Here is a 17,654-nt window from a genome sequence, read left to right as displayed (position 1 = left end):
CTTCTTCAGAATATAAATAGTATAAATTAATTTATACTCTTGTCTCTACTTTTTCATATACTGTTACATCCTTTTTTACCTCCTGAAATTTGGCCCAAGATATAAGTGCCAATACTTTATTTGCCATTTCCATTACTTATTTGACACACTTGGAACTCACTTCTCCTTTGACTTTCATAATACCATAATTCTCTAATTTTCTTTAATTTCTACGACACAGCCTAGACTCTGTTACATTGTCTTTCTTGTCATGAATTTTAAAATTAGGTTTCTCCAGGGTATTCCCCGCCCCCCTCAGAATTCTTTACAATTCACTCAGTACTTTCATTCTGGCTGGTTCCATCCATTCTCATATTAAAAAAAAAAGAATTGGGGGAAGTCCGGATGGCTCAATGGTTTAGCACTGCATTCAGCCCAGGGCATGATCCTGGAGTCCTGGGATCAAGTCCCATGTCAGGCTCCCTGCATGGAGCCTGCTTCTCCCTCTGCCTGTGTCTCTGCCTCTCTCTCTGTGTCTTTCATAAATAAATAAATAAATAAATAAATAAATAAATAAATAAATAAAACCTTTAAAAAATAAAGAATGAGGGCACCCGAGTGGCTCAGTGATTGAGCATCTCTACCTTTGGCTCAGGTCATGATCCCAGGGTCCTGGGATCAAGTCCTGCATTAGGCTCCCTGCAAGGAGCCTGCTTCTCCCTCCGCCCGTGTCTCTGTCTCTCTCTCTCTCTCTGTGTCTCTCATGAATAAATAAATAAAATCTTTAAAAAATAATCAGGTTGAATTAAATATAGAAAAGACTGTACTTATCAAGTATACAGGTAGATGAACAAAACAAAGTGGAAATCCATGTAACTCCCACCGCATTTAAATAAATGTTACCATCTCTTGGCAAGCCCTCCTTTAGCCCTGTGATATCACAACCCCTTTTTTGTTTTTAACTTTTTATTTTGTAGTAATTATAGATTCACAAAGCTTCACAAAATTATAGATTCACAAAGATAGTACAGAAATATCCCATGTAGCCTTCATCCAGTATCCCCAGTGGTTATATCTTACATTGTTATAGTGCAATATCCAAACTAAAAATGTGATATTGGTACTATGTGTGTATAGAGTTCTATGTCATTTTATCAAGATACAGACTTATTCCATTACCACAAAGATCTCTCTGATGCTACCCCCTTGTAGTCACAACCATCTCCCATCTTCTCACCATCTGTAACCCCTGGCAGTCATTAACATGTTTTCCATCTTTACATGTTTGTCATTCAAGAATGTTTATATAAATGGAATTACACAGTATGTGACCTTTTTGAAATTGACCTTGTTTTTCCACTCAGAATAATGCTCTTAAGATCCACTCAAGTTTTTATATTTGTTAGCACTTTAAGAGTTTTTGCATTTGTATTCATGAGGGATATGGTCTGTAGTTTGTTGTTACTGTTGTTTGTACTTACTGCCTTTGTATTATTTAGCCATCAGGGTGATACTAGCTTCCTAGAATGATATGTAAAGTGTTTCCTCCGCTTGTATTTTCACAAAGAGATTGTGTAGAATTGATGGTAATTTTCCTTAAAATATTTGGTACATCTCCAGTGAAACAATGTAGGCTCGGAAATTTCTTTTGCAGCTAGTTGTCTGTTATCAATTCAAATTTTAAAATAGTTACAGGGCTATTCAAATGATCTATTTCATATTAGGGGTGATAACTTGTACTCTTCAAAGAATTTCATGTAAGTTGTTGAGTTCATGCATGCATATAGAATTGTTTGTAGAATTTCTATATTGTCCTTTTGATATCTGCAGGATCAATAGTGAAATTTTATTTCATAAATTGTTAGTAATGTGTTGCCTCTCTGTCAATCTTGCTATAAAGTTTTGCCAATTTTATGGATCTTTTCAACAATCATGTTTTTGTTTCATTTAATCTATTTTTATATTTTCAGTTTGATTTATTTTTTGCTTCTTTCTGTTTGCTTTGGGTACATTTTGTTCTTTTTCAAGTTTCTTAAGTTTAGAACTTACATTATTGATTTAAGGATGCTTCTTTTTTAATGTAAAAATTAAATGCTATGAATTTCACTGTTATAGCTGCATCACACAAAATTTGTTATGTGACATTTTCTTTAGCAGGTAGTTCAATACATTTTTAAAAATTCCCCTAGAGACTTGTTTGACCTGAAGAATATTTTTTCTTTTTCTTTTTTTTTTCTAAAGAATATTTAGAAATGTGTTTATACTCATTCTTTCTTCTGAAAAGTTATATTGACTTCTAAAAGGACTTTTACTTGCTTTGATCTTTGAGTAAATTGAATCCTGAACTATGTAATACTTTGTGCTTGATATTTTTGTCCAAAATTAATCCATCTATTTTTTTTTATTTTTTATTGGTGTTCAATTTACTAACATACAGAATAACCCCCAGTGCCCGTCACCCATTCACTCCCACCCCCCACCCTCCTCCCCTTCTACCACCCCTAGTTCGTTTCCCAGAGTTAGCAGTCTTTACGTTCTGTCTCCCTTTCTGATATTTCCCACACATTTCTTCTCCCTTCCCTTATATTCCCTTTCACTATTATTTATATTCCCCAAATGAATGAGAACATATAATGTTTGTCCTTCTCCGACTGACTTACTTCACTCAGCATAATACCCTCCAGTTCCACCCACGTTGAAGCAAATGGTGGGTATTTGTCATTTCTAATAGCTGAGTAATATTCCATTGTATACATAAACCACATCTTCTTTATCCATTCATCTTTCGTTGGACACCGAGGCTCCTTCCACAGTTTGGCTATCGTGGCCATTGCTGCTATAAATATCGGGGTGCAGGTGTCCCGGGGTTTCATTGCATTTGTATCTTTGGGGTAAATCCCCAACAGTGCAATTGCTGGGTCGTAGGGCAGGTATATTTTTAACTGTTTGAGGAACCTCCACACAGTTTTCCAGAGCGGCTGCACCAGTTCACATTCCCACCAACAGTGTAAGAGGGTTCCCTTTTCTCCGCATCCTCTCCAACATTTGTTGTTTCCTGCCTTGTTAATTTTCCCCATTCTCACTGGTGTGAGGTGGTATCTCATTGTGGTTTTGATTTGTATTTCCCTGATGGCAAGTGATGCAGAGCATTTTCTCATATGCATGTTGGCCATGTCTATGTCTTCCTCTGTGAGATTTCTCTTCATGTCTTTTGCCCATTTCATGATTGGAATTTTCAGTTGGTGTTCAGAATACTAATTCTGTGACTAATTCTATGAGTATCTTGTCTTTTGTTTAACATATGTATTAATTTTTAGTCTATAAAACTAGGAATGGAGTTTTTAGTATTGGATAGCCTCAAACTATTATCCCAAGTGGTATTAACAATATATATATTACTACATGCTGGGTACGTAGTTTACAGGTTCTCTACAAGGTCCAAAAGAGTTGATGTTATCATTCTTTTTCTTTTTTTCTTGCCATTCAGGTGGGTGGATAGTGTTATGTTTTATTCAAACCTATACTGATTTTTGTCTGCTTGTTCCATCAATTAAGAAGAGTTGCTAAAATTTTCCCAGTATAATCATGACCATCATTTTAGTTCTTCCCACCGTTGCCTTATGTATTTTAATGACAGTTACTATTTATATACTGATGTAGAATTATATCTTCCTGGTGGATTGACACTTTTGATGAAATTTCTTCATATCAAGAATTTTTCTTGTTTTAATATCTATCCTAATACTAGTTTGCCTACCTCTGTTCTATTTCTTTTCTTTCCTTTCTTGCCTGCTTTTGGATTTCTTATATAAATATTTCAGTCTTAAAAACTATCAGGTTGTTATACAGTCTTTATTCTTTTAGTGGTTACCTTAGAGGTTACAATGTGCACCCACCCACAACTTATTAAAAGCTACTTTAAATCACTTATTTACTCTTTTCCAGGCAAGGCAAGGAATCTAGAAAACAGTAACTCCATTTATCACTTGCCTTATGTTATTTCAGTTAGTTTGTTCATTCGTTCGTTTATTTATATTATTATTATTATTTGTAATTGGAGTTCAATTTGCACATATAGCATAACACCCAATGCTCATCCCATCAAGTGCCCCCCCCAGTGCCCATCACCCAGTCACCCCCACACCCTGCCCACCTCCCTTTCTACCACCCCTTGTTTGTTTCCCAGAGTTAGGAGTCTCTCATGTTCTGTCTCCCTCTCTGATATTTCCCACTCATTTTTCTCCTTTCCCCTTTATTCCCTTTCAATATCTTTTATATTCCCCAAATGAATGAGACCATATAATGTTTGTCCTTCTCTGATTGACTTATTTCACTCAGCATAATACCCTCCAGGTCCCACCACGTTGAAGCAAATGGTGGGTATTTGTCATTTCTAATGGCTGAGGAATATTCCATTGTATACATAGACCACAGCTTCTTGATCCATTCATCTTTCAATGGACACCAAGGCTCCTTCCACAGTTTGGCTATTGTGGACATTGCAGCTATAAACATCAGGGTGCAGGTGTCCCAGCGTTTCACTGATTCTGTATCTTTGGGGTAAATCCCCAGCAGTGCAATTGCTGGGTCATAGGGCAAATCTATTTTTAACTCTTTGAGGAACCTCCACACAGTTTTCCAGAGTGGCTGCACCAGTTCACATTCCCACCAACAGTGCAAGAGGGTTCCCCTTTCTCCACATTCTCTCCAACATTTATTGCTTCCTGTCTTGTTAATTTTCCCCATTCTCACTGGTGTGAGGTGATATCTCATTGTGGTTTGATTTGTATTTCCCGGATGGCCAGTGATGCAGAGCGTTTTCTCATGTGTTTGTTGGCCATATCTATGTCTTCCTCTATTAAAATTCTGTTCATGTCTTTTACCCATTTCATGATTGGATTGTTTCTTTGCAGTTGAGTTTAATAAGTTCTTTATAGATCTTGGATACTAGCCCTTTATCTGATACGTCATTTGCAAAAAAAATGACTTCTCCTATTCTGTAGGTTGTCTTTTAGTTTTGTTGACTGTTTCTTTTGCTGTGCAGAAGCTTTTTATCTTGATGAAGTCCCAATAATTCATTTTTGGTTTTGTTTCTCTTGCCTTCATAGATGTATCTTGCAAGAAGTTGCTGTGGCCAAGTTCAAAAAGGGTGTTGCCTGTGTTCTCCTCTAGGATTTTGATGGAATCTTCTCTCACATTTAGATCTTGCATCCATTTTGAGTTTATCTTTGTGTATGATGTAAGAGAGTGGTCTAGTTTCATTCTTCTGCACGTGGCTGTCCAATTTTCCCAGCACCATTTATTGAAGGACTGTCCTTTTTCCAGTGGATATTCTTTCCTGCTTTGTTGAATATTAGTTGAAAATAGAGTTGAGGGCCCATTTCTGGGTTCTCTATTCTGTTTCCATTGATCTATGTGTCTGTTTTTGTGCCAATACCACACTGTCTTGATGATCACAGCTTTGTAGTACAACCCGAAATCTGGTATTGTGATGCCCCCAGCTATGGCTTTCTTTTTTAATATTCCCCTGGCTATTCGGGGTCTTTTCTGATTACCGACAAGTCTTAAGGTTATTTGTTCCTACTGTCTGAAAAATGTCCATAGTATTTTTACAGGGATTGCATTAAATGTGTAACTTGCCCTGGGTAGCATTGACAGTTTCACAATATTAATTCTTTCAATCCATGAGCATGGAATATTTTCTCATCTCTTTGTGTCTTCCTCAATTTCTTTCATAAGTATTCTGTAGTTTTTAGGGTATAGATCCTTTACTTTTTTGTTTAGGTTTATTCCTAGGTATCTTATGCTTTTGGGTGCAATTGTAAATAGGATTGACTCCTTAATTTTTCTTTCTTCAGTCTCATTGTTAGTGTACAGAAATGCCACTGATTTCTGAGCATTGATTTTGTATCCTGCCACACTGCCAAATTGCTGTATGAGTTCTAGCAATCTTGGGTGGCGTCTTTTGGGTTTTCTATGTACAGTATCACGTCATTGGCGAAGAGGGAGAGGTTGACTTCTTCTTTGCCAATTTGAATGCCTTTTATTCCTTTTTGTTGCCTGACTGCTGAGGCTAGGACTTCTAGTAAATATGTTGAATAGCAGTGGTGAGAGTGGACATCCCTGTCTTGTTCCTGATCTTAGGGGAAAGGCTCCCAGTGTTTCCCCATTGCGAATGATATTTGCTGTTGGCTTTTCACAGATGGCTTTTAAGATGCTGACGAATGAAAAAAAAAATTAAAAAAGAAAAGATGCTGAGGAATTTTCCCTCTATCCCTACTCTCTGAAGAGTTTTGATCAGGAATGGATGCTGTATTTTGTCAAATGCTTTCTCTACATCTATTGAGAGGATCATATGGTTCTTGTTTATTCTCTTGTTGATATGATCTATCGCGTTGATTGCTTTACAAGGGTGGAACCAGTCTTGCATCCCAGGGATAAATCCCACTTGGTCATGGTGAATAATCTTCTTAATGTATTGTTGTATCCTATTGGCTAGTATCTTGTTGAGAGTTTTTGATCCATGTTCATCAGGGATATTGGTCTATAATTCTCCTTTTTGGTGGGGTCTTTGTCTGGTTTTGGAATTAAGGTGATGCTGGCCTCATAGAACGAGTTTGGAAGTACTCCATCTCTTTCTATCTTTCCAAACAGCTTAAGTAGAATAGGTATTGTTTCTTCTTTAAACGTTTGATAGAATTCCCCTGGGAAGCCATCTGGCCGTGGATTTTTGTGTCTTTGGAGGTTATTGATGACTGCTTCAATTTCCTTCCTGGTTATCAGCCTGTTCAGGTTTTCTATTTCTTCCTGTTCGTTTTGGTAGTTTGTGATTTTAGGAGGAGGCGTGGGGATCTATCTCCTGGATCTAAATGCTTGTTTTCCTTCCCAAATTAGGGAAGTTCTCAGCTATGATTTGTTCAAATATGCTTTCTGGTCCTCTGTCCCTTTCAGCGCCCTCTGGAACCCCAATTAAACATAGATTTTTCCTTCTGAGGGTGTCATTTATTTCCCTTAACCTTTCCTCATGGTCTTTTGTTTTTCTCTTTTTTCCTCAGCTTCCTTCCTTTCCATCAACTTGTCTTCTACGTCACTCACTCTTTCTTCTACCTCATTAATCCTCATTGTTAGGACCTCCAGTTTGGATTGTATCTCATTTAATTGATTCTAATTTCGGCCTGATTAGATCTAAATTCTGCAGTCATGAAGTCTCTTAAATCCTTTATGCTTTTTTCCAGAGCCAGCAGTAGCTTTATTTGTGCTTCTGAATTGGTTTTCTGACATCGAATTGTAATCCAAATTCTTTAACTCTGTAGGAGAGAATACTGTTTCTCATTCTTTCTTTTGTGGTGAGTTCTTCTTTCTAGTCATTTTGCTCAGTGCAGAATGGCTATAAACGAGTTGTTCAAAAAAATAAAATAAAATAAACAAGTTGTACTGGAAAAAGGTAGGAAAAAAAAGAGAAATAAAAACAAACAAAACAAAAAAATCAAGGAGGGTATCCTCTGGTTCTATATACTGTAAATCCCTCGACTTCCCCTGCCGCTTTCCAGTGCTGATTGGTCAAGAAGTTGCTCTTCCCCTGTCCTTCCAGCTGATCTTCTGGGGGAGGGGCCTATTGTGGTGATTGTCAGGTGTATACACCTGGGGAAGCTGCCCCAGCTCCTGCCAGGTGCACGACCCAATGTGAGTTGTTTATCCTGTGAGGTCTCTGTTCCCTGGTGGCTACACTGGGTCCCATGCACAGGGTGACACCAGGAGGAACAACCACACTGGCAGCAGCCAGCTCTCCAGCCTTGGAGTCAGCTCCCACAGTAACTAGCGCAGCTCCCAGTCTGCACTGGCCTGAATGCTCCGGCGGTGGGGGGTCTCTGATCTGCACAGCTAGGGGGCGACCAGCGACAGGAGCATCCTCGCTCTCCCGGGCCCTCCGGTACTCCGCCTGTCCCAAGGCGAGCACAGGATCCTGGGCTGTGTCCCCTGGCACCCTGGGTCTGGGGCCTGCACTGCTGGAATTGTGCTCCCGGGACTGAGCAGCCCCCTCCATGCGGAACCACTGTCTAAACTTTTCCCGAGGCCGCCAGTGTGCGCTCCAGCCCTTTACCACGCTCCGCCCGAGGTCTGTGGCTCACTTTCCCCCAGGCGCACTTCCTCTGTTAGTGACCCCGGGAACCCGGGGTCTCCACTGCCCCTCCTGGGATCGTGCGGAGTTCCCTGCGTGCGCCTTTCCCTGCGGGAAGAATCCAGTGCGGATTTTTAAAAGTTCCTTCTTCTCCTGGACTGGGCTTTCTTGCCCTGGAGGCTTTTGCCGCCAGGCCTTAGCCCGGCTTCGGGGGGGGGGGGGTTGGGGGGGCAGGTCTCCCCCACTTGATTATTTATATATATATATATATATTTTTTTCCGTCTTCCTACCTTGTTAGAAGCCTAAACTCTTCTCTCTGTAGCGTTCCAGCTTTTCTCTCTTTAAATCTCAGGCCGAATTTGTAGGTTTTCAGGATGGTTTGAAAGTTATCTAGGTAGATTGGTGGAAACAGATGTCTTGGGGACCCTACTCTTCCGCCATCTTGCCCCGCCCTCTAAATACATTTTAGTATACCTAGAAATGATAGTTTTTATGGTCATATTCGTTTATCTTTACTCAGATATTTATCCTATTTCATTTTCTTTCTTTCCTTTTTACTTCAGCTTTCCATGTGGGATCCTTTCCCTTTTGTCTTAAGAACACTTACTGAACTTTTCAATTCAATGCTGATGACTTTTGGCATTTACTGATTTTGTAAGTCAGCTGCCATTCTCTTTTATCACTGTTCCATGAAGGTAAAATGTCTTTTCCTCTTGTCTAATTGTAAGACTGTTCTCTCTCTGGCTGGTTTTATGCAGTTTTACTATGATGTATCTTTAGACATGAGTTTGTTTTTACTTAGTTTAGTATTAAAACCCTCTTGAGTCTATGATTTGTTATTTTTAATCAACTTGGGAACACTCCCAGGATATAATTTTTTCAAATATTATTTGCTTTTATCTTTACTCTCCTAGAATTTCAAATACATGGTATTAGAACTTTTTATTGTTAATATGTATCTTACTGTTTTCACCCCCCACATTGCATTTTCTATCATTTTCTCAATGCTTCAGTCTGATTTTCCTTTTATTTTTTTCTTTTACCCCCCTGATTTCCTTATCAGTTATGTTTAGTAGCTGTTACTTTCATATATGAATCTATATCTTAATTATGTGATTTCTCACTTCCATTTGACTCTATAATTTTCATTTCTCTGCTAAAATCTTGTCATTTAAGTTTTATAATTCTGTTATTTAGTTGTAGGCCTGTGATTTCTCTTGGATTTCAGTTAATTTTTTTCTTTTAATTCTTGTTTTGATTAAAATGAGACATTATGTATGAAAAACTGTAGATAAGTTGATGCTCAGGATAATGTTATCTTCCTTTTGAAATTTTTACTTTTTTACCTTTCTCAGATTTAGAGAAACTCCCTTTAGTACAGTCAGTAACAGAGCTGACTTGGGTCCACGCATCAGTCTATAAGAAGTATGGCCCATTTTCGCTCAAAAATTTCCTTTTGAAATTTTTATTTTTTTTACCTTTCTCAGATTTATAGAAACTCCCTTTAGTACAGTCAGTAACAGAGCTGACTTGGGTCCACACATCAGTCTATAAGAAGTGTGGCCCATTTTCGCTATTACCGTTAGGATATAGCCCTTGTAAGGGAACATAACAAAACATTTTGGGTGTTTATGAGCTTCTCACACTTCAGTGAGCCTGAGCTCCGATTGTCTTCACAACCCAAAAGAACACTGGAAGCTCTTTTCAGCTTCTTGGCCTCTCATCTGCTGTTTGTGATTCAGAAAATGCATCTGGTAGAAAAGCTATGTCAAAAGCCTGGATTGTGTCTTGTTTTCAACTCTGGATTCTTGGTTCCTTAAATTCTAGCTTCTTTAAATCTAGACCTCAGATACCCTTAAGCAGATGGTCTTTTAAATTTTTGACCTGCTTTTGTTGTGTTCTGCAAAAACCTAGTCCTTGTTGAAAATGGAAACTCTTTTCCATATTTTTAACTACCACCAAAATCAATCTCTATATAGCTTTTATTCAACCTCCAAGTATTTTCAACTGCCTATTAGATATCTCTACTTTAATGTCTCATAATTATCTCAAATTCAATTTATCCAAAACAGAACCTATCATTCAATCCTGCTGTTATGTCTTCTACATTTTGTATCAATGTAGGTATCACTCAATCGAAAAACTGGGGAGTTAGATTCTTTTTTTTTTCCTTCATAACTTATGTCTAATCAGTCATCATAGCTAAAATTGACATTCTTTTTCATTGTGTGTCTAAGTCGTTACAATAGTTATCCATTATTCTCTTCCACATTCTAGCTGTTCTTATCAAATTCATCCTTTCTAATGCATTTCCACCTACTTAATACTTTTTCCTCAAGTAAATCCAAGCCTGTCATTTCCTACTTAAAAACTCTTCAATGGCTTCCCACTATGCAAGATATATACAGTTCAGTACAATACAGTCAAGAGTCTTTGATGATTTAACTTAGCATCTGGCTTTTTACATCTCCTATTTTCACTTGACCTATTCCTTCTTGTCATTGTGTTTTAATGATATATATTTATTTTAGCTATTGGAATGTACTATGATCTTTTTAATATATTCTTTTTCTTTGTTTTTTGCATGAGATAATTTCATTTGAAATGCCTTCCCACCTTCCACTCTGCTTTGCAAACTATAATTAAACCCCTGCTCAGAGGTTGTATCCTTCATAAAGCTTTATTCCATTTTCCTTTTATTTACCATCAAAAGGATCATTATCTCTTCTGTACTACTTCAATTTTTTTCATATTTCTGGTAATATATGTATGACACTGCATAGTCTTGATTTGCTATCTGTTTGTTTCTTTCTGAAAAACTGCTTGTGGTGAGGTCTCTTATTTTTCTTTGATACTCTCGAGTTTAATATAGTCATTGGCACACAGAAGACACCTAGTATGTATTGAACTGATAGACATGAGCACTGAAATTCTTAGACCCATGAAATCTATCTTTTTATAATATGAAATAACAATTGATGAAACCTCTTGAGAAACAAGGCCGAAAACAAACAAAAACAAAAACAAAAACAAAAACCCAGCAGCACATCTAAAAGAGAGCTACATGAACTCTGGCATGGCTAATATTGCTGAGCAAGATTTTCTGAAGTTCTGTCCCATATTAGAAGAGAGGGGGAATCTGAATTCAGAAAAGATTCTTGAGAAATTCTCATTGTGGAAAAGCAGCTTGTTTGCTTTGAAAAGCAATTGAACAGATGATCCAAGTAATGATAAGAAATAAGAATCAAGGGAAATGAAAGGGAAGAAAGATAGCAGAGACTCTTGGGGCAGAAGGGAACTTTAATGAGGAGAGGAGCAGTCAAAAAAGAACAATGAACAGACTTTGAGTTGGATGACTTCTGATTCCTATTTTGTTCAAGTAGAAGCTAGTTCAGGTAGAAGAATTCATACTGAAATGTACTCTTCACTTGTAGGGGCACAAATTATTTAAAGTTTTCCTGAGAATTATTCAGTATCATGCTCCAAGTCTTTAGAGCCTGCACTCTAGAGACAATCACAAATTTTTTTTATGGTCTCTTATAAAAGTTCAATAGGGAGAGTTGACAGCTTCAGAGTTAGAGTTGACAAGTTCAGAGTACTTAGAAAATAAATTTTTCCTTGTAATAATATATTTAAATAGGGAAAAGCTTTCCACTTGGAGCCTACAAAAATATGTGCAGAGAAATTTCTTCAATACTAAGAAGAAAAATCCAACTTGTTTTGTATTTTCTTTTGCACAAAATCTGTGGGCTTTGTAGCAGCTTTGTTATACAGAGATATCATTAGGGCCCACATCAGGTATGAGCACCAGGAAAAATCTCACATTTCTAAGGTTTTTAAAAAGTGCTCTCAGCTTCCTCTGTAACAGCTGTGAGAGTATCTTCATTATGACGATTCTGAAAAAAAAATTGACCTCTTATAAGTCATATCATGCTTCCTAAGATCATATATGCAACAAATACTTGATTTTTAAAACCATAAGCAATAGTGATGTTTATAGAATAAAATGTTAGTGTCATGTGTCCTCTTTGTGTCCCAACTCTATTTCAATCCACTCTCTTAATTCCTACTAGATACTTGTAACCTTTTTTTTAAAGTAGGCTCCCCACATAGGGTAGAGCCCAACATGGGGCTTGAACTCATGACCCTGAAGTCAAGACTGGAGCTGAAATCAAATCAACAGTTAGATGCTTAACCAACTGAACCACCCAGGTGTTCCAGACACTTGTGACTTTTGGCATACTTCCAAACTTTAACAACAACTAAAAATTCTTCTTGAACATGAAAGGATGCTGGAACCCCAAAAGTTATTTTGTCATAGTATTTCCCAATTACTACCCAGTTTTTCCTTCCAAAAATAACTTGTCATTTAGACCCTTAGGTAATTAATCTTTTCTTTTCTTTCCAGTTTTCCTAGCTTGCATACTTCTGTAAACATTCTAGTTCGGCTTTAGTTTTGCCTGGTTTCAAACTTCATATGAATGGAATCATAAAGTATGCATTCTTTGAGTCTGACTTTATATACTTAACATTATATATGTGATAATCTTCCATGTTGTTAAGTATAGGTATAGTTCATTTTAATTGCTATGTAGAATGTTATTAGAGTAATATACTTCAATATATTCACCACTCACACATTCACATTGTTTCCACTTTGAGACTATTATGAATAATATTGGTATTTTTCTGGAAGTGTATCATAGTACATATGGACACACATTTCTGTTGGGTATAAACTAAGAAATAAAATTATTCATTAGGTATGCATATCTTAACTTTACATAATAATGCTCCAAAATTTTTCAAAGTTGTAATAATTTACACTTCAAGCAGGAGAGATTTCTTCTATTAATCAGCACCATCATCACTTAGAATCGTATTTTGAAAGTTAATCATTGTTAGGAAATGAATATCTCAGTGTAGTTTTAATGGTATTATTGAAATGACTGGATTTATGTCTGATATCTTGCTATTTGTTTTCTATAGGCCTTTGTCTTTTATATTTCTCCTTTCCCTATTAATACTTTCTGTATATTATCTTACTTCTTTGTTGATCCTTATTGTACTTTTTGAGTGTTCTTACTAGTCGAGTAATTAGAATGTGCATCTTAATTTATCACAAACTGCTTCAGTTATTTGCTACTTTAATTCCAATAAAGGAATTTTTTTTATTGCTGCCCTGTATAGAACTAGAGAGAAGACACCTAGAAAGTACGTTTCAGTGCTTTTTGTAGGACACAGATACACACTTTACAAAATACTTTGCCAAAAAGAAAACTTATACCTCAGTATGAATACATAACAAGGAGTTTATCCCAGACCAGTTTAATTCTTGAGTGGGCTAATGGCCTGTGGCCCTCAGTGCAAGCCTTCAGTCTGTTCTAATGCATAGCCAGGCTTCAGAAGCACTGGTGGAAAATAAAGGAACCTGACCTTGGTCTCAGCCCTTAAGGGTTATTTTCTAAAGGCATGTTTTTGCCTTTCCTGAGTCTGTCCTCTTTCCTTAGTTCTAGTCCTTTTGACTCTAGTTCATGACTCCTTTTAGTGTGAGTGAAGGGATGAACCAAGATACCTGGAGACTTTGTTCTCATGTAGCTCTATTCCTCCCATCTTCCTTTGTGCTATTATTGTCATATATATTATACCTGCATGTTATAAACTCAGCAATATAGGTTATAATTATTTATTTTATAATCTTATCTCTTAAAATTTCAGAAGAAAAACGAGACTATATATCTATAGAATAGAGGTTGGTAAACTCTGGAATACGGACCCAGTCCAGCGCACTACCTATTTTGGAAAGTTTTGTTGGAAGGAAACCATATTCATTCATTTATACATTGTCTATGGCTGCTTTCATACTACAAGGTAGAGCTGAGTAGTTGTAACAGATTGACTTAGGTTGATAATAACGTGACTTTAAAGTAAGGAGGTTATTTTGGATTATCTCGTTGGGCCCAATGCAATTTATATGTAACTGTCTTTTCATTCAGTTAAGGGAAGCACAAAAGGTATATTTATTTAGTTTTTTTTATATAGTCATCTGCAGTAATTACCTTTACCGATGCTCTTTATTTCTTCATGTGTTTTTGAGTTCCATCTGATATCACTTCCCTTCAGACTAAAGAGCTTCCTTTAGTGTTTCTTGTAAGGCGGGTCTCCTAGCCACATACTCTCTCTTTGCTCCTCTGTGTCTTTATTTCACCTGCATGTTTGAATGATTAGTTAAAGGTGCAGAATTGGTGCTTGACTGCTTTCCTTTAACACTTTGATGTGCCATCACATTGCCTTCAGGCCCCTGTTGTTTCTGATGAGAAGTCAGCTGTTAAACTTACTGTTGTTCTATTGTACAGAAAATCATTTTTCTCTTGTTGCTTTTAAGACTTTCTTTTTTTAGTTCAGTTTTGTTCTCAGGTGTCTAGGAGTGAATCTCTTTGTGATTATTCTAATTGAAGGCTACTGAGCTTCTTACATGTGTAGAATAATATTTTTCATCAAATTTAGGAAAATTTTTGACATTATTTCTTCAAGTATTTTTCCTGTTCCCTCATTTTCTGGGATTCTCATTATTCATATGTTGGTATACTGGATGGTGTCCCAAAGATCTCTGAGGCTCTATTAATTTTTCTTCTTTTTATTTCCTGTTCTTCAGATTGGATGATCTATATCATTCTATGATGTTTGCTGATTTTTGTCTTTATTTATTTATTTATTTATTTATTTATTTATTTATTTATTTTTGTTTTTGTTTTTGTTTTTTTGTCTTCTTTTAGCACAAATCTTTTTTTCATTCCCTCTGGTGAGTTCTTTATTTCAGGAACTGTATTTCTAAACTACAGAATTTCCATTTGATTCTTTCTAATAATTAGTATCTCTTTTATTTATATTATTATTTATTAAAAAGTAATAGTTTTATTGAAATATAACATATACAAAGAACTGAACATATTTAATGGATGCAATTAGACAAATTTAGACTATGCAAGCTCATAATATCACAAGGTAATAGATATTCATACTCTTATTTGATGAGTCATTGTTATCATTTTTAATGTTAATATTAACTAGTATGTTAATTTTTAAAGATTTTATTTATTTATTTATTTATTTATTTATTTATTTATTTATTTTTAGATTTTATTTATTTATTCATGGTAGACCGAGAGTAAGACAGAAACATAGGCAGAGGGAGAAGCAGGCTTCCCACGGGGTGCCTGATGTGGGACTCTATCTCAGGACCCCAGGATCACGATCTGAGCCAAAGGCAGATGCTCAACCACTGAGCCACCCAGGCATCCCAAATACGTTAATTTTTTAATATTTTTTTCTTTACTTCTTTAAAGTCTTTCTTTCTGAAAGCCAACATTTGTCATTCTCTTCCCCCCAAAACTGTAGCTACTGGCTGCTCTTTTTTTAAGTGTATATGTTACCATTTCCTGTTCTTTGCATGTCATATTTTTGTTGTTGAAAAATGGATATTTTAGACAATATATTGTAGTGACTCTGGTATCTGATTCCCTTATCTTCCCCCAGAGTGCTTGTTATTGCTGCCTTTTGTGACTTGCCTATACTAATTTTGTGGAGTCTGTCTCCCTGCAGTGTGTGGTCTCTGACATGTCTACTTACTTTTTTCATTTATTTAAATTCACATTTTTATTTTTAAGACTGGTTTAAGGGGAATCCCTGGGTGGCTCAGTGGTTTAGTGCCTGCCTTTGGCCCAGGGCATGATCCTGGAGTCCCGGGATCAAGTCCCACATCAAGCTTCCTGAATGGAGCCTGCTTCTCCCTCTGCCTGTGTCTCTGCCTCTCTCTCTCTCTCTCTCTCTCTCTCTCTGTGTGTGTGTGTGTGTGTGTGTGTGTGTGTGTCTTTCATGAATACATAAATAAAATCTTTTAAAAAAAGACTGGTTTAATGGGGTTCTTCTCTGGTCAGCATAAGTAGTCAGGCAATGACTGGTTAGAGGTTGTTAAGGGCAGCACTGTGTCCCCCTAAAGTTCAATATGTTAAAGTCCCAACTCCCAGTGCCTCAGAATGTGAGATCGAGTCTTTAAAGCAGTAATGAAGTCATAATAAAGTCATTACAGTGGGTTTTAATCCAATGACTGATGTCCTTATAAGATGAGGAGACATACAGAGGGAAGACCCTGTGAAGATGTAGGGAGAAGACAACCATCTAAAGCCCAAGGAGATGAACACCTAGACACCTATGCTTTGCAGCATTTCACTAGGGAAAAGAATGTAATGTAATTCATGAAAACTGAGGGACTAAACGCATATGAAGAATGAGAGCTATAAATATGTACAATTGATATTTGCATTATGGACTTTCACCATCTTCAGCATTTGGCAAAACACTTTAAAGAGGGAGGAACTGGAAATTTGCAAAACTGTAAAAAGACATTGCCTGTTATTTGAGGAACATGGCTTACAAAATTCTCTTGGTTGCTCCAAGGTCCCATATTCCTTTTAGAGAAGCAATTTTAACTCAAATACCAGGGCTTTGATCATTTAAATAATCTAATCTAACCCCTCTATTCACCTAATATCACATGCCAAACACATAAGGTGTTTTCCTTATTATGTAGCCCACTAAGAGCTACAGCAAGAAACTGGAAAAAAAACTGTAATACAAATTTCTTGGTGGCTTTTTTGGTAGGGAAGGGTGAATACAGCTGATTACTCTGAATGACCAGAAATTTGTAATTTTTTGTCTTTGGAGATTTTTTTTCCGTGGATTTCTTTCTGTACCTTGCTTAATTATATCTGTAAAGGCTATTTTACACAAATATAAGGGCCAACTGTTAGAAAATTATGCATGCCAAAAGAAGTAATATCCTTCCCACTATAGGTGACATAAGCTTCTCAGTTCTTCTAGGGGAGGGAACAATTTTTTACTACATGCTACTTTGACCCCACCCTCACTTGCCCCAACAACATATAATTTGTTTCTTCATTCTCATTCATTTCTTCTTTCATATATTTAATTTAAAAATTTGAATCTCTCCAACTATACGAAGTAGTTTGCCCATTATTTGAGATGAGATACATGATTAATTCATCAGTTCATTTATTCAGCACATATTTTGTGTGCTCACTCTTGTACAGGGCACATGAGATAAAATGATCCATGAAAGAGATATGTTCTGTACTGACATGGAACTTGTCCTATAGAGAGAGTCACTAGTGTTAAATTCTACTCTTCCTTTAGAAAATAAATAAATAAATAAATAAAAATAAAACCCATGGAGAGAGGCCTCAGAACCCTACCAACACCTTGATCTTGGAATTCCAGCTTCCAGAATTGTGAGAAAATAAATTCTTGTTAAGTCACATAGTCTGTGGTAGTTAGAGTAGCCCTAGGAAAGTAATATACACTTTGAGCCAGTAAGACTTCTATACTCCAAAATGGAACCTGGGGTGGAGGCTAGGAGGAATTGGAGCAGTCTCAAAATAGAATATCACAGACACCCACCCACTATTCTTACTGAGGTTTAGTAAATTTTTTTAAGTAAAAAAATGTTTGTTGTATGCTTTGGTAAATTCCCAGAAT

The 17,654-nt window shown here is 36.6% G+C and overlaps 1 protein-coding gene across 5 annotated transcripts in view; it reads right to left on the bottom strand.

Annotated features, from left to right (window-relative positions):
* The window catches only part of LOC140612208 (membrane-spanning 4-domains subfamily A member 13-like), a 74,564-nt gene that overhangs the window by 41,226 nt on the left and 15,684 nt on the right, over positions 1–17,654 (bottom strand). For 2 of the 5 annotated variants that reach the window (XM_072789279.1, XM_072789280.1), the window contains exon 7: positions 11,380–11,995. The exons of 2 other annotated variants lie outside the window; for them this stretch is intronic. In XM_072789279.1, coding sequence (XP_072645380.1) covers positions 11,936–11,995 — 60 coding nt within the window. In that variant the 3' untranslated portion in view covers positions 11,380–11,935. Of the gene's footprint in view, positions 1–11,379; positions 11,996–14,163; positions 14,308–17,654 lie in introns of those variants that run through there. One more of the 5 variants, XM_072789281.1, reaches the window with a different exon arrangement.

Source organism: Canis lupus, chromosome 21, assembly GCF_048164855.1.
Source record: "Canis lupus baileyi chromosome 21, mCanLup2.hap1, whole genome shotgun sequence".
NCBI lineage: Eukaryota > Metazoa > Chordata > Mammalia > Carnivora > Canidae > Canis > Canis lupus.
The sequence above is the reverse complement of the archived record's forward strand: the minus strand, read 5'-3'. Positions and strand labels throughout refer to the sequence as shown.